Source organism: Lampetra fluviatilis, chromosome 34 (genome assembly GCF_964198595.1).
Source record: "Lampetra fluviatilis chromosome 34, kcLamFluv1.1, whole genome shotgun sequence".
Lineage (NCBI taxonomy): Eukaryota > Metazoa > Chordata > Hyperoartia > Petromyzontiformes > Petromyzontidae > Lampetra > Lampetra fluviatilis.
In genome coordinates this window covers 12,323,310-12,342,374 of record NC_136308.1, presented here as the reverse complement: position 1 = coordinate 12,342,374, position 19,065 = coordinate 12,323,310, and the positions used below count along the sequence as shown (strand labels likewise).

The 19,065-nt window shown below is 52.9% G+C and overlaps 1 protein-coding gene across 1 annotated transcript in view; it reads right to left on the bottom strand.

Annotated features, from left to right (window-relative positions):
* The window catches only part of LOC144944399 (filamin-C-like), a 58,293-nt gene that overhangs the window by 19,846 nt on the left and 19,382 nt on the right, over window positions 1-19,065 (bottom strand). Inside the window, exons 9-26 of the mRNA XM_078872537.1 lie at window positions 18,252-18,389; window positions 17,666-17,792; window positions 15,875-16,011; window positions 15,266-15,573; window positions 14,164-14,307; window positions 13,165-13,288; window positions 11,519-11,679; window positions 10,986-11,076; window positions 10,407-10,576; window positions 9,529-9,646; window positions 8,182-8,456; window positions 7,334-7,585; window positions 6,514-6,862; window positions 5,187-5,420; window positions 3,801-3,963; window positions 2,966-3,126; window positions 1,145-1,312; window positions 216-339 (exon numbers count right to left, since the gene is read on the bottom strand). Coding sequence (XP_078728663.1) covers window positions 216-339; window positions 1,145-1,312; window positions 2,966-3,126; window positions 3,801-3,963; window positions 5,187-5,420; window positions 6,514-6,862; window positions 7,334-7,585; window positions 8,182-8,456; window positions 9,529-9,646; window positions 10,407-10,576; window positions 10,986-11,076; window positions 11,519-11,679; window positions 13,165-13,288; window positions 14,164-14,307; window positions 15,266-15,573; window positions 15,875-16,011; window positions 17,666-17,792; window positions 18,252-18,389 — 3,244 coding nt within the window. The remainder of the gene's footprint in view (window positions 1-215; window positions 340-1,144; window positions 1,313-2,965; window positions 3,127-3,800; window positions 3,964-5,186; window positions 5,421-6,513; window positions 6,863-7,333; window positions 7,586-8,181; window positions 8,457-9,528; window positions 9,647-10,406; window positions 10,577-10,985; window positions 11,077-11,518; window positions 11,680-13,164; window positions 13,289-14,163; window positions 14,308-15,265; window positions 15,574-15,874; window positions 16,012-17,665; window positions 17,793-18,251; window positions 18,390-19,065) is intronic.

Here is a 19,065-nt window from a genome sequence, read left to right as displayed (position 1 = left end):
GCTGCTGCTACTGATGCTGCTGGGGTAAGTGCTGTGAGCGAGCGCCTGCACAGGCTGGCAACGGCGTACAAACGGGCAGTGCAGCCAGCGCCATTCCCGGCCGCCTTTGTCTCCCCAGCGCCGATGTTTACAACTCACTGCAGCAGGTGCCTGTGCACCTGCGCGTGCGTCTAAACGAGCACCCACGCTCCACCGTGCCCACGACCGCCGCGTACCTGCGGGGCACCTCCTGGTCCCCGTACTTGACCCCGATGGTGTAGGGCCCATCCTGGCTCGTCAGGTAATTGACCGTGTGCGTACCGTCCCCGTTGTCCTGCACCTCCAGTGGCTCGGGCAGACCTGGACATGACCGCGGGAGCATGAGTGTCACGGCGGTGGCACGGACAAAGAATCGGCTCGGAACTCTCGCAGAGCTGCGCCACCCCCCTTGGTCTTAGAGAAGAGCCCGCATTCGGGTGCAGCACTCGTCAGCTTGCTCTGCGCCAGAGATGATTGATCATCGCAGTGACAGTTAAACCGATATTTGCCATGTTCAGAGCTGGAATTTTGACAAATGAAGTGCAGAGCCAAATAATATATACGTTGGATTTTTTGTACAGTCTTTGGTGATCAGGCTGAGAATATTATGCTTAAGAATCTTGTTGAGTCACAAATCTGTGGCGGTGAGTCTATCAGTCTCTACGTTAAGTCTATGGGTCTCCATTTTAATCTGTGAGTCTCTATTTGAATCTATGGGTCTCGATGGATGTAAGTCATTGGTGACCAGGCTGCTACCATTCACTATACGGTTTGATCACGTTTGGATTCGGCTCTCGGCGGTACTGGCTCCGAATCTCTCGAGCCACCCGGCCGCCTCCTTTCCCTGTCCACTGCTGACACTCAGCACTGCGCAAGGGCCTGCCAGGGCGGTCGTCATTACCGTCGTCACCCTCATCACCGTCGTCACTGTCGTCACCCTCGTCACCGTCTTCACCCTCGTGACCGTCGTCACCCTGATCACCGTTGTCACCCTCGTCACCTTCGCCACTGTCGCCACCTTCATCATCGTTGCTACCCTCGTCGTCACCATCGTCACCCTCATCAGCCTAGTCACCGTCGTTACCCTCGCCACTCTCGTTGGGACGGCGACGCGCGCGGGCCTCACCGCGTGGATCCAGCACCATGACCTCCAGCGTGGCACGACCGGCCTTGCTGCAGTCGACCGTAAAGGTCTGCGGAATCCCGGCACGTACCGCAGGCCCCAAGCCAGGCCCCGAGCAGCGCACCTTGCTGCCATCCACTGCGTCTTTCACCAGCACCCGGAACGGGCTCCCTGCTCCACCGCCGCACAGAAACCACGCCGCAACGACAATCGCCGCATGAGTTACCGCGACGATAGGCTTCCTGGTTAGCGGGGCGACGCAGCACCGAGACGCCACACAAAGCCATCCACTGCTGGATAAAGGGCCTCTCTGCGTGCTGCTCGTTTGACTAATCTACCATGTTGGACAGTATGGCCTTTTGAAGTGGGGGGGGGGGGGGAATGGGTCCCAGGACTGTTTCAGACATCACTCACCATTGATGTTACTCGTGGTCTGGAATTCAACTCAGGTATTCAGGTTCAAAGTGGAGTGCTTGAACAGAACAACCCTGCCACCTTCCCCCCCCCTCCCCATCAGGGACTTTGACTCTGCCACTTCACATTCGTCGTCGAGTGCAAGGAGAGAGGAGCTGCGGCCCACGGGCTGGGTACGGCGCAAGTTCATTTCTGGCGGCCTGCGTCCACACGAGGCCTTCCACCTCCACATTTACCCATCGCTGCCAGGATCCTAGCCACACTTATTGACCTGCCACAAAGCATTGTGCTTCAAGTCGCCGGTGAAGGTGAGCCATGATTACTCTTCGCATTATTATCGGATAGCTCCGAGGTGTGGGTGTGTGCGAGTGAAGGTCTAGTTGCCCGCCAAACTAAACTAAAAATGTAACTATTTTATTTTACCAGGTAAGGCCTACTGCTCTATGTAGCTCTTTTTCAGAATCGACCGAGCCACAAATGATAGCTCAATGAAGTGGCTTAGCACATGGAAATGTATCACGGCCAGGGGCGGTTTCTTCATTAGGGCGATTGGGCGACGCACCACCAATGTCATTCAACCACAGAGTCACGCTAGCCGTCACTGTGCCTCTGGATATAGTCCAATCAGCGTCATGCTACGTTCTGTGGAGTACCGCCTCATTTTGGGCGATTTCCCTCCAGCTGAGAATCGCCCCTAGTGGTCCCATAGACTTACATTCAAAGATGTTTTTTTTCGAACGGGGGCGCTGCAATGCATTCTCTATGGCTTCCGGGAGGGCTCGCCCTAACGTGCTTACGTCATCATACGTGCTTACGTCATCATACGTAAGCACGTTTCATCCAACAATATAATTTGTCGCCACCGAGTGGAATCTTTAATAAAATAAACTTGAGTGGTTTGTTTTAATAGTGAGTATAGAAACAAACAAGATGTATTGTAAGAGTCACTTTATTTTTCATTAATATTAAAGAAGTGAAGTTGCCTTTACATGCTTAAGCTGTTAATTTATCCATTGCATGGGTGGACCTTATCCTTATTAATCATCCAGACATTTTCCCCCCCTGAGAGATTTTGCAGGAGCCGCCACTGATCACGGCCAAATACTGTAAACGCACGTTGATGTAGAGGGAAAAACCAGAGGACCCGGAGAAAAATCCACGTGATCATGGGTAGATAGGCATGCAAACTCCAAATATACTGGCGTCAGGGTCGGAATTGAACTCATGACCCTCCTGTATACCAGGCAAGGTACATTCTGTTTGGCCCCGAGTGAGGAAATGGTTCTTTGGCCTGCCGTCCCATCGCCGCGCCTCCACCGACCATCAAGCCGCTGGAATGGATCATCCACGGGGTCGTTAGGAACGCGATCGCGGGTGGGTGACGGGCGTCCGCGTGCGCGAGGGCCTCACTGGGGATGTGAAGGCCCCCGAAGGTGATGTTGATGTCATAGTCCCCGGGGGTGAAGGGGATGTACTCCACACTGCAGCTGCCATCTTTGTTGTCTTTGCAGAGCATCTTGGCCTCGGAGGGGCCCTCGATGGCCAGGCCCAGGCCGCCCGTGCCCGCACCGCTGTGCACGCGTCAACATCATCATAGTCGTCATGGTTATCAATGCGAGCATTTTCATCCTCACCGACACTGTCAGCACTGCCGCAGACAATTGTCTCCATCGCCATTGTCTCCATCACCATAATCATTGTCCTGACCACCCTTATATCAACATTGCAGTTGTCATCAACATTCCCAGCAACTCCACCACCTTAGGGTGGCAGGGTGGTGGTGCATCGGTAATGCTCGTGCCTCACAGCAAGAATAGCCTAAGTTAGAATTCTGTCTCTGGCACCTTTCTGTGTGGAGCTTGTGCATTCTCCCCCTGTTCTGCAGAGAACGAGTGAACGTGTATGTATGAGAGTGAGTGCAAAATGTATGTTCTCCCCCTGTTCTGCATGGTTTTCCTCGGCATTCCACGGTCTCTTGCCATTGTAGAAAAAAATACAACTATAGCGTAACTGGAATTGGCAAGAACATCCCAGTGCTGAAACATTCTCTGAAAATTACTCGATCAGGATGACACACAGCAAACAGCATTTGCCCCCCTCCAGTGAAAACCTACAAAGACCCTCCTGAAAAAGTGTTGAGAATTTAATGGGTAAACAAGCGTAAATTTTAAAAAAGGGTTACGTAAATAAAAATTACAAATCACGACCGTGGTAATGATGGTGATGAGGCAGTACGAGTGCTTACCGAGTCTCCACTGTGAAGCGGTTGGGGGTGTGCGTGAGGCCTCCCTCCAGGCCGGGCCCGTAGGCCCGCACCCTGGTGGGGTCGCAGCCCTCCTTGACCTCAACGCGGAATGGGCTCCGCGGAACTGGCACCTCGTCCACCGTCACCTCCACCGTGTGCACGCCTAGTGGACGCATGGCCACCGCATACATCGTCAGCAGCAGCAACATCGTTGAATATTTATCATCATATTCATTGGGTCTTTCGGTAAAGCCACGTAGATAGAAAAAAATAAACAAAAATATCACGACGTTTCGATCGCAAACATCCTGCCTGAGCAGCTCTCCCGCTATTTTTTCACCTGATGACGATTGCTTGTGCTGCGATCGAAACATCGTGATATTTTTATTCTTTTTTCTATCTACGCGGCTTGAACGAAAGACCCAATGAATATGAATTCCTGCAGTCACGAAAGCTTTAAGTCAAGATTTATCATAATGTTTGTCATCATCACCATCAACTATTCTCACTGTCATTAGCATCATCAGCATCATAAAATATTTCTAATCAGCATCATCAAATATTTATCATCACCATAAAACGTTCTCACGGTCATCAGCATCATCATCAAATTCTTATAATCAGTATAATCAAATATCATTAACATCATCGTCAAATGTTTGTCAGAATCACTAGTATTATCATCAAATATTTATTATCAGAATCATCATAGTTGTATCAATCAATGCATATGATCATTTATCATCATCGTCGTCATCGTCATCAACTGTGTATTAATGCCAGATAATAGCGCAGACTGCAGTCTCCGAAGTGATATGGGACGCAAGGAACCAAAATCGCTGGGAACAATCACCACTCAGTACACACAGAGGTGCGGTGGCGGCGCTGGTTACCATTTCTCAGCTTTAAATTCAGACTCGCGGCGCGTGCCTCTCCACATTGACAGTGGAAGTTGACGAGAGGAAAAGCGCGATCAGTGAACTGTGCGAGGTAATAACGGCAATTATCAAATGCACTTGGTTATTCGTGTAATTCTTAAGAGCACAGGGCTATTGCGGAGGCCGCTGTGTTTCACAGACGAATCGAGTCTGCAAGTAGTGAATGATGTTACGACGTATGTGTGTGTGTGATCCCAATTTAGTGTTTGCAGTGTAATTTTTCAATAAATTTTGACACTGGCGCCGGCACGCAGGTGGCAGACTTACGGTGAACAAGCACACCGCAGTATTGACCGGGGCGGCTCGCCAGATTCGAACCGCGAACCTCCGCAAAAAAACAGCAAACACGTTACCACCGCTCGGGTGCAATCGCTACGCCCCAAGCCCGGGTCCTACATCCGTTGGCCCAGAGAACCCCGGACCCGGCCCCCGGAGCCCCCGTGCGTACCCTCCTCGTAGGCGGTGTACTCGGCGCGGTAGGTGCCGTCTCCCTGGTCGGTGAGCGTGGTGTCCGTCTTGGTGCCCGACGGCCCCGTGAGGCGCGCCCGCACCTTCCCCGCAGCCACCCCCGGGCTGCCTCTTGCCACGGTGGTCGTCGTGGTGGTGGTGGTGGTCGTGGAGCGAGCGGAGAACAGGGAGCGAGCATCCACGGTGAACTCGGTGCTCACCTCACGCAGCACGCCTGGGGTGAGGGGATACACAACGGCCAAGCTTAGGGGTGGCACGGTGGCGGCGGCGCAGTGGGAACAATGCTCGTGCCTCACAGCAAGAAGGGTCTGGGTTCAATTTCCGGCTCAGGCGCCTTTCTGTGTGGAGTTTTGTGGTCTCCTTCCTGTACCTCCCCAACCGTTTGTGATCCCTAAGTACCCTCAATCGCGGTCACTCATTTCTCAATCCTTGCACTGCCCTGCCATCTACATCATTCTATTTTGTCACCGTTATTTTAAATTATGGTAAGCGCATTGCGTGAAGGCGCTCTATAAATATAACATTACATTAGATTAGAGTGTGTGGCATTTATACGTTATCTTCCCCTGTTCTGCATGTGTTTCCTCTGGGTTCTGTGGTATTCCCCACATAGCTAAACTCATGCACACAGTGGAACTGGTATTTGCCAAAAGGGGGTGTAAAACGAGGAGGCTGAGTTTGACCTTCAAATAACTCAGATTCAATCCCTGCCTCTGGTCGCATGGTACTCTACTTGCCTATCCTCTTGGCTACAGCGTCTCATCGCTTCGTGACAATGCTGTTAAAAATGCATTTCAAGCGTATTTCTTGAATTGACCTTGGTTATTGTCATGAGAGCTTGAGAGAAAACGAGACGATGGTGGGAGAAGGGAAATATAAAGTGGCACAGTGCAAGGAAAGAAAATGAGAAAGATAATCATTGAGACCTGCAGAGTGGTGAATGGGTGGGTGAGTGAATGGGCGAGCGAGCGAGTTGTGTTGTTGCAACCTCCAGTGAGATAGTGGTGGTTGAACACAGTGTGCTGGATGAGTGGGCGTGTGACTGTGTGAGTGAATGAGTGAGCGGGTTGTGTTGTTGCAGTGAATTTGTGGTAGTGGCGTAACGCGCGCAGGGTTTGCTGTTGCAGTGAATTTGTGGTGGTTGAACACAGTGTGGTGGTGGATTAGATGACACAGTCAGTGTCTAGTCGCTCGAGTCGTCGACATGGGTGGAGGAGTCAACAAGCGAAATTGGCATGGACGACACCACTGCCGGACGATGGCCTCCTCGCCTGGCCGCGCGCATCAACCGCGGCGCCATCGCTCACCGCGAGGCTCCACGCCGGGGCCGAAAACGCGGACTCCGCTGGTGTCGACGATCGGCTCGATGCGCACGCGCACGGGCACGCGCGGCACGGGAACCCCGCCGTACTTCACGGTGACGGCGTACAGGCCCGGGCCGGGCGGCACGTAGGTGACGGCGTAGGTGCCATCGCCGTTGTCGTGGACACGCACTTCGGCGCGTGCTGCGCCGTCCGCCTGCACCACCTCGACGGTGAGCTCGGCCGTGCCGGCACGGGAGCAGTCCACCGCGAAGACGCACGCCTCGCCCGCCTTGCCGCGCTCCAGCCCGGGGCCCCGAACCGTCACCTTGCTCGGGTCGAACGAGGGGCGCACCTGAAGAGGCCGGGCAGCAGCGCCGGGGGCGAGGCGTTCGCTGAATTAAATTGTCAAATAATTCGTCACTTTGTACTTTGGGATTCGGTTTGGCCAATAGCAGTTGTATTGTGTGTGCGTGTGTGCATGTATATGTGTGTTTAGCGATGGCCTTCATAGGTGCTCGTGAACAGCACTTGGCCCAAGCAGTGTGTTAAGGCTATATGGGGGATCTTTGTCTTTAGCGATGGGAGGAAATTAGTCGGAGACAATGTTGCTCCTGCTGCGTGATCTCAATAGAGTAATTTTTCAGGTAATTTCTCAGCATTGGAATGTTGTATTGGCCGATTTCAGTGACATTCTGCGTATTTTTTTTCGCTACGGCAGGAAATTGGAGAGAACTCAGAATAAAATCACGCAAAACGATTGGAAGCAATCATCATGGGGGTGGAGGGGCTGGGTGAAAAAGGGAAGGAGGGGGGGGGGCGGCACCTGAGCTCGGAAGGGCGAGCCCGGCACGTGGGTGTCAGCGAACAGAATGTTGATGGTGTACTCCCCCGGCGCCGTCGGGAGGTACGACACGGAGCACGAGCCATCCCCGTTGTCCTGGCACTGGATCTTGGCCTCGCACGGCCCCTCCACCGTGAGGCCCAAGCCGCCCGTGCCGGCACCCTTCGTGTCGATGGTGAACGGCGCCGGCTTGCCCACCTCACCGCCGCTCAGGCCCGGCCCGTAGGCACGCACCTGTGGGGAGGAGTGGAAGAGAGTGAGGAAGAGGGGCATATGTGGGGAGTGGGCGGGGAGGTGCGATGGGTAGGGGAGGATTCACTGAGCAGGAACTCTCTGTGTCGGCACCTGGAGCACCACGGTACCAGCCCCGTGGTGTCGGGGGACTGGAGAGGGCTGAGCCCCCGCCCCCACTCCGCTACCTGCTGAAGGCTCAGCGCCCCTTAAGACTGGAAGAATCTGATGAAATATGAAGCTCTTTTTGACAGATGTCCAATAGTTTTCACAGATGTCCAGTAGATATAGTTTGATATTCTAGATATTCTTCCATATTCTCTGTCGCCAAGCCAAAAATTGTCGGTGCAATATTCACATCGAGAGTGACAGCCAGACCAGAACGCACAAGAGATAAAAGCAGATCGCATCGTTACTTATTTTGTTTGGCGTTTAACATTGTTTTTTTCATCTGCTAATGAATACTAGTGGCCTGTTGGCTTTCCAGACCAGACCAACATTCTCAGCTTTATTAACAGTGGCTCTGTGTGAGCACAATGGAACAGGGCGGGAGGTGGGGGGCTGGGCGGGGGGAGGCGAATGTGCGTGCCAGGCCACACCTTGGTGGGGTCGGCGGGCGTGATGGCCTCCACGGCGAAGGGGCTGTCGGGCACCGGGTGCCCGTCGTACGTCACCTCCACCTTGTGGGGCCCCTCCTCCTTGGGCACGTAGTGCACGGAGAGGGGGGCGCCTGGCCCGGCCGCGGGGGGCGCCGGCTCTATGCGGCATGGCACAGGTTTGCGCGAGGGCCCCCACACACGCACGTCCAGCTTTCCCTGCCCGCCGGCGTCGCGTGTTGCCACGGTGAAGCTCTGCTCGCGGCCCACGTCGACGCCTACTCCGCAATCAGTGGGGGGAGGAGGACAGAGGCCGCGGTTAAACAATGAGAACGGTGCCGATGAGGTTGCTGTTGTTGTCGTTTTAGCCCCCTGCCCACCGGGGTGTCGCGTTTCACGCAATAAGTGACTTGGGTCGCATCTCAACACATCTGAAAGGGCACCCCCAGTGGCAGCTGTCCGTGTGTGGAACAAGGTCACCGAGTACTGGGTTGCGGAGTGGGCATGAGTTTTGCCAGTAGGAGGTGATGATTGCTGCTATGCATCTAAATCCCAATTGATATACGTAAAGTTTTCCAGACTTTGGCAAAATTTGGACTGCGACACCGGCACAGAACGGCCGAATCATTTACAAGGATGTCAGGGGATCTTTAATGTACTCTGTGAAGCAGAGGGCGCGCACATCTTCAAGGTTAGTCCCCACACTGGAGAATTATGCAGGGCAGCTTGGCGGATTCGAGGCCGCGATCGTCATCAGTGATCGATCACGCAGCCCTGCAGTTTATTGATCACGCCATTTCCGGTGGAAGGTGCGTCCACCAGAGGGAGCCCATCTAAATCCCCCGTGCCGCCGACACGGACTGTTGGGGCAAGTGCTGTTAATGGGCACCTATTAAGGCCAGCACGGCACACAAGCGGGTAGTTCGGTCAATACCATACCAGCCGCTGATGTTTAAACACCACACCAGGTACTCATATGAGTCGGCCTAGGGGATTTCCAGGACCAGTTCAGGTAATCATCACTTGTTATTGGTCGTGAGCAGGAATTGAACTGGGGTCGCTGGGTTCATAGCTCAGCACGCTAACCACTACCCTACTGCTTCCCACACAGCTCCATCACCCACCCTCCCCGCCGGCTACACATCCAGGCAGACAGCGTTCTGTAGAGCAGCGCACTAACCATGACATTACTACTCCCCACACGCACCTCCGATTAAGTGCGGCTGGCTACATACGGTGCGAAAGAAGATCTACATACATGCATACACGAACACACGCATGCACGCACATGGTGGTACACACTTCGCGGCAGTGCCCGCGCCATACCACACGCCGCGCCGTGCCACGTACGCGACTGCAGGCCGCTGACTTTAACTTTGCTCAGGTCCAGTGCCGGCGCCACGGCGACGGTGAAGGGGCTCTTGGGAACGTGGTCCCCGCCATAGGTGACCACCACCGTCATGGAGCCCTGCGGCGACACACCAGGGAGGGGCGACACCGTCACCCTCATGCTCCTCGTCGCTATTGCTTTTGCCCTGATTTCTATTCGCTTTATCGCTGTGTTTTTTCTTTTACAAAAATGCTGGTGTCCCTGGCCACTCTTGCAAAGGAGGCTCCTATCCTGGTCTCTTGAGTTCTTGAACTTTTGGTATTCGCGCGACCGTTCTTATAGCACATGGCGATCATCACGAAGCAATGCACAGTCTGCAGTGGTTTTACAGTTGCAATGTGCAATACCAATTGAGTAAGTAAGCTGTAGGTCATTTTTCAAATTTTCCAAATTTGGACAGTGATGCCAGCACACAATGGCCTACACTTTTTGAATGACGTGGGGCGATCTGTAACGTCCACTGTAAAAGCAGACGGCGCATATCTTACGATTAATAAACCTGCAGTGTTAACCAGGGAGGCATGTTGGATTTTACTGCGCTAACTTGACTCGATCAGCTCTCATCTCATGTCTGCGACCCAGCGTTTTGGAGGAAAGAGCTGGTGAATCACGTAAATATGTGTGACTCGGTTATCAGGCCAGTGGGTGAGTGAATGAATAAGTGAGTGAGTGGGTGAGTCAGTTAATAAGTGAGTGAGCGAGTGGGTGAACAGGTGAGCATTTCAGCAGGTGGTTGAGTGGACGATAGGATTAGGAGATAGTGCGAGTAGGTTTTGGAGCGGGTGGGTGGGCAAGTGGGTGGGCGAGCGGATGGGTGAGCAATCGGGCGAGGCTGCACCTGCTGCATGGCCGTGTAGCGCACGGTGTAGGTGAAGTCGTGGTTGTCAATGATCTCAAAGTCGCGCACGGCGTCGCCCTTGGTGGAGCTGGTAAAGTGGACCTCGAGTCCGGCCTTGCCGGCACCCTTGGTGAACACCGTGAAGTGGGTCGGCACGCCCACTTCCACGCCTGCCGTCATCATCGTGATTAGTTTTATATACAGCATCATCGTTCACACAAATTGCATCTCTCACAAAAGCCAAGGAGGAATCGCACAGACGAGCGGGAAGGCGGCAGGAGCAGCAAGGGGGTGATGAGCCGGCATGACCAACAATTCCCCGAGCTCTGCTGTTCTCTATATATTAAGATGTTTTCAGCCAATTAATGTATTTATAAATGGTGCGAGGAAACCTGAGCATTTGGAGCAAACCCACCATCATTAAAGTCATTAGCACCATCATCAACACAAACAGCAGTGGCATCATTACTATTATCATCATAATCAACAAGTTGGGTGGTGGCTCATGGTGATGGTAGGGGGCTCAGGTCAGTAGGGAGGGAGCCCCGTGGCGGCTCGTGGGGATGGTGGAGGGCTCACCTTGTGGCCGGAGTCCCGGGCCCTCGGCCTTGACCTTGTTGGCATCGTGTGATGGGTCGACCTTCACCCGGAACGGGCTGGACGGGATTTCCTGCAGCGTTGGACATCACAGTACCACCATCGACACAGGCTCCTTCACCGAGGTCCCATCACTGGAGTGTCATCCCTGGTATCTCATCAATTCACCGAGCCAGGGACCCACGCACGCATGTGAGGAGTGTGTTGAGGCGGGGGATTGCAGTTAGCGTGCTGCGCTATGAAACCAGTGACCTGAATTCGATTCCCGCTCACGGCCACCAACACCAGTGACTATTATCTGAACTGGTCCAGGGCCTCCCCTAAGTCGACTCGGAATTAAATGAGTACATGTTGCGGTGTGTTAACATCGCCACTGGGGACACAGAGGAGGCCACCCACTCCCTCTTGCACCGGGGAGATCTTCGTCTGTGTGCACGTGTGCGTGCATATGTGACGACCGTTCGTGCACGTGTGTCTATATGCGCATGGTGCGTGCATGCGAGCGCGCTACCCACCTGCTCAGCGAACAGCACCATGATGGTGTAGCGGCCGGCACCCGGTGGCGAGTACTTGACGGTGAAGGTGTCGTTGTCGTTTTTGATGATGTTAAAGTCAATGTCGGCCTCCGTGGGGCCCACGACCCCCGGGGCGCACTTAATGCCGATGCTCACGTCGCCTGCGTAGGGGGGGGGGCGAGGAGGGGGACCCTTCCGTCAGCACAGCCGCCGCCACAACCGCCGCCGATTGGGGAAATTCCACATTGCTATTGGCGGGGACCAGTTTATCTTTCTCTTGACTTCCCCCTGCAAAGTGGCAGCTGTTTCACAAAGTACTCTCCTGCTGCTCAAATGGGAATAGAGGTGTAGGACTCGTACTCTCGTTGCCTTTCTCGTCTCGTTTATTCACGCGTAGAGTTCACACCTCCTCATCATCGCTCCGTGTCTCTCCGTTTGCTCCGATGCACGACCCGCCATTAACAACACTCTATGTCTCCCCGTTCCTACCGTACACTGTGTTCTCTCTATCCCCTGCTACCGTACACTGTGTTCTCTCTATCCACTGCTACCGTACACTGTGTTCTCTCTATCCACTGCTACCATACACTGTGTTCTCTCTATCCTTATCGTATCTATTCCTGCTCACTGCTGCTCCGTCTCTCTCTCGGGCACCAACCACTCCAGCTCTAATCCCAACCAAGACTCCCGTCTCTCCGTTACGCTGTGCCCTTTATCCCCGCACCAATCAGTCCCAATCAATTATCTCGTCCCCCGCTCCCAGGCCCCCAGCCTCACGTGACCATGTTATTGCCACCAGGCCGGCGCCGGTCATTGGCCACTCACCCACCTGACCAATCACCAGCCTGCGTCCTCAGTCACCCCTAACACCTGTCGCGTCTTTTAACGACCCCCCCTTAATGCCACGACAACAACAACCGTGTCCTCAGATGCTCCTACTGTACTCTGCTCGCTTGCCTAGCAACAGAACGCGTGGCGCGTGATATTTCAAGTCCTACAGAGGTATTGGTTTACATCCCTGCAGAGCCAGCCGTGGAAATTCCTCGTTTTTAGTTTTATTGACCCCGGAGAGATGATGGGCCAAGTCAACCACCAACTGGGGATTGAACTCCGGGCCTTCCGACTGCGGGCCGCTCGCTCTACCGCGAAGCTACCTGAGCGGTCAGATGGAAATAAAATAGAGAGTGTGTGAGTGTGGCTTCATTTCTGTATGTATGTAGAACTTTTTTTGCACCGTATGTAGCCAACTGTGCTAATCGGAGGTGTGGGGAAGGACAACAATGTAAACACAAAAATAAGTTATCAAGAAATTAGTTTTCAATCTAGATGATTCAAAAGTAGCATAGCTCCAGTGGCTTCGTAATATCAGAAAAAACAGTGCTTCAGATGGCCACAGACGCGCATCTGAAAGTGCGCGATGCAGTGACCATCTGTTTTCTATGGCCAGCTTAAAGTCGTTGCGAGAATGACCGGAGTTCGGGTGATGGTATGTATCTCAATCTCCATCTCAGTGTGTGTCCTTTGTATCTCAGTATGTGTGCCTGTCTTTGTCTCTCTGTAATGACTGTCTCCATCTCAGTGTGTGTTTATCTCTCTGTGTGTCTACTATAAGGACGATGGTGGCGCCGTTGTCGCTGAGGCCTCACCTTGGCCGGCTTGGCTGCAGTCGACGGTGAAGTAGGTCGGCTCGTTGGCCTTGAGGCCGGTTTTCTCCACACCCGGGCCGTACACCTTCACGTTCTCCGGGTGGCTCCCTTCTCCAACATTCACCTGGCCGAAAGGAATCGCGCGGCGCAGACGCCAGGTGAGGCATCTCTTCGAGTCAGCAAATCAAAGTGAACGCTAAAAAGTCCATGTGATTTCTGATCCCCCGTTTACAACCCTGCAGAGCCAATGATGGAAATTCCACATCGCTCTGGCGGTGACAAATCTATCCATAAGACAACCATTGTTGACTTCCCCACAAAGACGTACTAATTTTATTGGCCCTTGAGGGATGATGGGCTGAGTCAACCCCCAACCAGGATTTGAATTCGAAATCTTCAGAAAGTGATCACATTAACGCTGAGCCAGTGTGACACGTCTGAGGATGCTTCGGACATCACCAAGCTTCGCCTATCACCTCCCATCCAGCGGCATGTGGGAGCAGAGGTGAGACTCTTTTCCCTGTGTTACCCGATTAGTTGAGCAATTGAATCGATAATCAGGGGCATAATCGATTATATCAATTATACTTCCAAGATTATTTGTGTACCCCAGTTATGAACTTGAACTCTCGAGGCCAGGATGAGTCTCATTTGCAATTGTGGCCTGGGGCATTGGTCTGCTGCCAGTAGGGGGCGATGATTACTGCTGTATAATCCCAAATAGGTACATTGTGGTAATAACCAGAGCAGCCGCTGGATTCGACCCGCGACCCCCTGTAACGAGCAGTGAGGGCGCTGCTACCCTTGAGCCGCATCACCACTCAGCGGGGTATCCCAGCTGTAGTGCAGTTGTTGTTGTATGTATGTTGAAATTCTTTCCCACCGTATATAGCCAACCATGCTAATCGGAGGTGCAGGGGATTAATAACAAACTAATCACAATGAGTTTTCAATCAAGATTTAAAAGTGTTGCTGCTGCTGCAAGTGTTGGGCGCTCACCCTGAAGGGGCTGAGCGGGATGTTGACGCTGCCCCACGCGATGATGATGGTGTGCTTGATGGCCTTGCGCGGAGTGTAGCAGCAGTGGAACGTTCCATCGTGGTTGTCGCGGACCTCCACATTGATCAGTTCCCCCTCGGCGTTCTACCACACAGCGACCATCACCATCGAACATTCACTCCACCGTCACTAATGATCAACACCACGACAATTATCAGCAGCTGCTGCATCAACAGAGACAGCATCATCAACATCACCACTACCATAATCATCATCTTCATCAACGCCACACACCGACCGTCACGAGCGACCAGGCTATTCACTGCACCACCACTATCAGGACCACCACCACTATCGTCCTCAGCAGCATCAACATTGCTTCCTTTATCATCATCATCCAAAATAAACTGAACATACTTAACAAAGAAAAAGATCCCCTATACAAAAAAGCACACGAGGGGATTCTGTGGCTAGTACCAAGCCCGTCCGCCTTTGTCTCCCCAGTGCGATGTTTACGCACCTCACCACATACTAATTTAAAGCTGATTCGACATAGGGGAGGCCCAGAACCGGTTCAAATATTCGCCACTATTATTGGTTGTGAGCGGGAATCGAACTCAGGCCACAAGGTTCATAGCGCAGTGCACTAACTGCATGCACACACACACACTCTGAGTTTCCAAAGCTATTGGTGTGTCCACTGGCAGGTGTTATCCAGCAAGTGAGGGAGCTAATTAGCATGCTGCTCATTAAGAGTGCTGGTTCAGTAGCGTACATGCTTGTTAGCGAGTTAGATCGTTAGCATGCCGACTCGTTAGGGTGTCAAACCCTGAGCATGCCAGCGCATCAGCATTTCAATTCGTGAGCGAGGTGGCTCATTTGCATGTTGGCTCGATGGAGTGCGGCTTCGTTAAGAGGAACAACTCGTGAGCACGCTGGCACGGCCGCATGGTGTCTAGTTAGCGTGCCGACTTGCTTGCGCACAGACTAATTTGTGTGACGGCTCGTTGGCATGCTGCCGTATTAGAATCCTGACACATTATGCCAATGTTTCATTTAGCAACCTGCAGTGCCGTCCGCAACCCGTGCGCCCGCGCGTCACCTGGGCATAGATCTTGAGCGCCCCTCTCCCCGCGGCGCGAGCGTCCACGGTGAACTCTGCTGGCGCGTCCACCACGCAGCCCGTGTGCGCCAGGCCCGGGCCGTGGGCCTTGACGCGCTCGGGGAAGTGGTCAGGCGGTGCCGGGAGGATGTGGGCGATGAAGGGGCTGCCCTTGATGTCCTCATCGTCGCACACGACGTGCACCGCGTACTCGCCCGGCTCCGTGGGCCAGTAGCAGACGTCGCACGAGCCGTCGCCCTTGTCCTCGCACTCGATCTTCGCCTGCGACGGCCCCTCGATTGAGAAACCTGGTGCGACGAGGTGGGGGAAGGTGGGGGGTGGGAGGTGAGTGAGGAGAGGGCCGGAAATGGGGAGACGTCAACAACATCATCATCGTCATCGACGTTAGTGTCACCGTCCCAGTCAGTGTCACCGTCTATGACACGAATGTCGGTGGCACCGTTAGCATCAACAACATCAATGCCGCCTACATGGGTGTCCTGACTAACACCATTATGTATACGTGCGTACGAGCGTGTGTGCGTGACCGCGTCTTTTGTGTATGCATGCAGCTGTGCATGCGTGTGGCCGTGCATCTGCGCGTCTCACCGAGCGTGCCGACCTCTGTCCCCACGGCCTCCACCACGAAGTTTGCCGATTTCCCGACAACGCCGGTCTCGAGGCCGGGCCCCCAGGCCCGCACCTTCTGGGTGCCGGCCTCCACCTCCACGATCACCTCGAAAGGGCTGGTGCAGCAAAACGTACATCACTAATTTATTCCTGTGCCTTCATTACAAAGAGGCTGAGAGTCTCCCCTTCAACAGCAGAGTTAGGACAAAGCAATCTTGAAGGTAGAAAAAAGTAATGGATTTCGTAACGCTGTCAAACTCAAGCGTTTGTTCTCAGAAATGTCTGATTAGTGAATATAACGTTACCGTGCGAGCCGCACAACGAGATGTTGCACTTTGAGGAGCCTTTCAAGACCATCACCTTACCCTACATTGCTGGGGTCACAAAAAAGATCTCCAAAATCCTGATTAAACACAAGATCCAGGTCCGATTCAACACAATACATAAAATCCGTGATCTGGTACCGTCTGTAAAAGATGTGATTCCAGACATACAGTACCCTGGCGTCTACAAACTAAGTTGCCTCTGTGGTAGCAGTTACATTGGGGAAACCAAACGACACGTCTCAGACCGCATTCGTGAACATAAAGCTGATCTAAAACACGGTAGGACAAACACCACAGCCGTGGCAGACCACTGTTATAACTCAGTGGGCTCACATGACATTGACTTCTCCAAGACGGAGGTTCTCTGCAAGCCATCTGGCTATCATGAGAGATTCGTTCATGAGGCGATCCACATATACAAACACAGAGACAATTTTAACCGAGAAGATGGATTCAGGCTTAGCAATCATTGGAAGGACGTAATAAACCATTTCGATACACATTAGGGTGAGTTGAATAATACATAGTGTTATATTAAAATGTATAAAGTATAGGGTGGTTTACAGCAATAAAGTATATAATTTAATGTTGGGTTTATCTATGGCAGTATATAGTACTGTATATGCTAAGAGAATAAAGTTTAGATGGAAGTATATTATATACTTCTTACGACGTAGAATTGTAATTTATTATTTGTTGTTAGTAACTCAGCTTATTGTAGAGTATAGTAAGTATCAGTTTATATTTTAGTTTTTTATGTAGTTTTCACTTTGGTTTTCTACGTGGTTGTTTGGCAAATGCAGCTACATATCACTAACATTCCTTTCCTTTATTAACGCTGTTCCTTGCGCCCCCCCGTGGTGCTGTTGATCCTGCATAATGCATGGGCATAATGGGACTTTGAAACCCCTCCGCCCACCTCCTATGCATTGCCCATTGGTATGCTAAATTCCTCTTCATATGCACATTCTTTTGTTAAGGCGCTCCTCCTCGCTACACCTATATAAGCTCCTAGCTTGATAATGTTCTCATTCTTCGCCTGAGGACGGCTGCTTGCGTTGTGGCCGAAACGTCGTGAGAATTGTTTTATTATGTTTTATTTTTATTATTTTATTACTTCCCTTCTACGTGACTTTACCGAAAGAACCAAGAAGAAGAGATGTTGCACGCGGCGTGACGCCTGACCGTTCGACAGTCCGCGTGTCTAGGCCCGATTATTTTTTTATTCATCTGGAAATCGGGAGCACCTACCTGCTGTGCACTAAGTTAACAAACAGGATCGTTTCCTGGAAGGTTGTAAAACAGTTTTAAAGCCTACCAGTTAATTTTTGAAACAAACTGTACGTGAATAATCAGCGCTCGTTTGAAATGGTAAATCGAGTTGGAACTGCGATCGTCGCTGTGCTGCGCGTGCTTGAGTCTGCGGGGGCGCGCGCATGGTCACCTGCGAGGGATGTTGTGGCCGCCCCACGTGATGGTGATCGTGTACTTCCCGGGCGCCGCGGGGCAGTACTCGAACTCAAAGACGCCATCGCCGACGTCTGTGCGCTTCACCGCCTCGTCCGTGCCACCTGCGGGAGAGGCGAGGGGAAGGAACGCCCATCGGGTCGTGAACTCTCCACCGTGACCCCCACACTCTCCTCCGCATGCAGTCTCAATGAGTGGAGGCATGTAGTGGTCATGGTGATGGATGGAGAGAGAGGTATAAAAACCGAACCAGTAGCCGCTATTCACCACCAAGTGGTGGTGGATTCATCACAGCGCTTGTGCGAGGCTAGGTGCACATGGAGGCCGTCACGTGATTTGTGGATGGCTCGCGCTGCTGGCAGGATGTCACGGAACAGACCCGGGTGCCATGAGTTGACTGAGATGACTGGCAGATGCACCACCTGTGCCAAAATCGCTGCATTTTACCTGCCTGTCACCCCGCAAGTTGTTTCGAGCATCGCTCACGCACACACGCACAAGCACATCCTCGGCAGCAAGCAGCTTCATTTTATTTGTCTCGTCGGCAGGGCGCAGCCACTCACGCGGGCCGCGGATGGTGACAATGAGCTCTCCTGTGCCGGCGCCCTTGGTGTGCACGCGGAAGTCGGCGTGTTCCTTGACGCGCACTCCCTTGGGCTGCAGCCCGCGGCCCCACGCGCGGCACGCGCTCGGGTTGCAGGCTGCACACACAAACGAACACAAAAAACATATAAAGATCCACCGTATAGCCTTAACAGACTGTTGGGGCAAGTGCTGTTAGCAAGCACCTATGAAGGCCGGCATGGCACACGAGTGGGTGGGTTGCCAACACCACGCCCGGCCGATTTTGTCTCCCCAGTGATGTTTACACACCACACCAGGTACTTATTTGAGGCTGAGTCGACATAGGGGAGGCCCAGGACCGGTTCAGATAATTGACACTGGTGTTGGCCGTGAGTGGGACTCGACCTCGGGTTGCCAGGTTTGTAGCGCAGCGCGCTAACCGCTTCACTACCGTTAGCGCATGCACACACACAAACACATGATTATAACGATGAGTTGTGTGTCTCATAAAGCTGTCCTCCAGCAGACATTGGCGGCGTCTCGGAGCGAGTGACCTGCATCTAATCTATTCATCTCAATGCATTTGCAAGGACACCCCCCCGCCAGTGGCAGCTGTCCCTGTTGCGGCACAAGGTCACTCTTGCCTGTAAGCCATATGGCATTAGTGCCAGTAGGGGACGACCATTGCTGCTGTTGTGAAAAAAACAATGCAATAGTTTGGGTGTAATTTTCAGAATTTGGCAAGTTTGGACCGTGATGTCGGCACTTGTTTCGAATGACGTGATGGGATCTTCAACGTCCACTGTGAAGCAG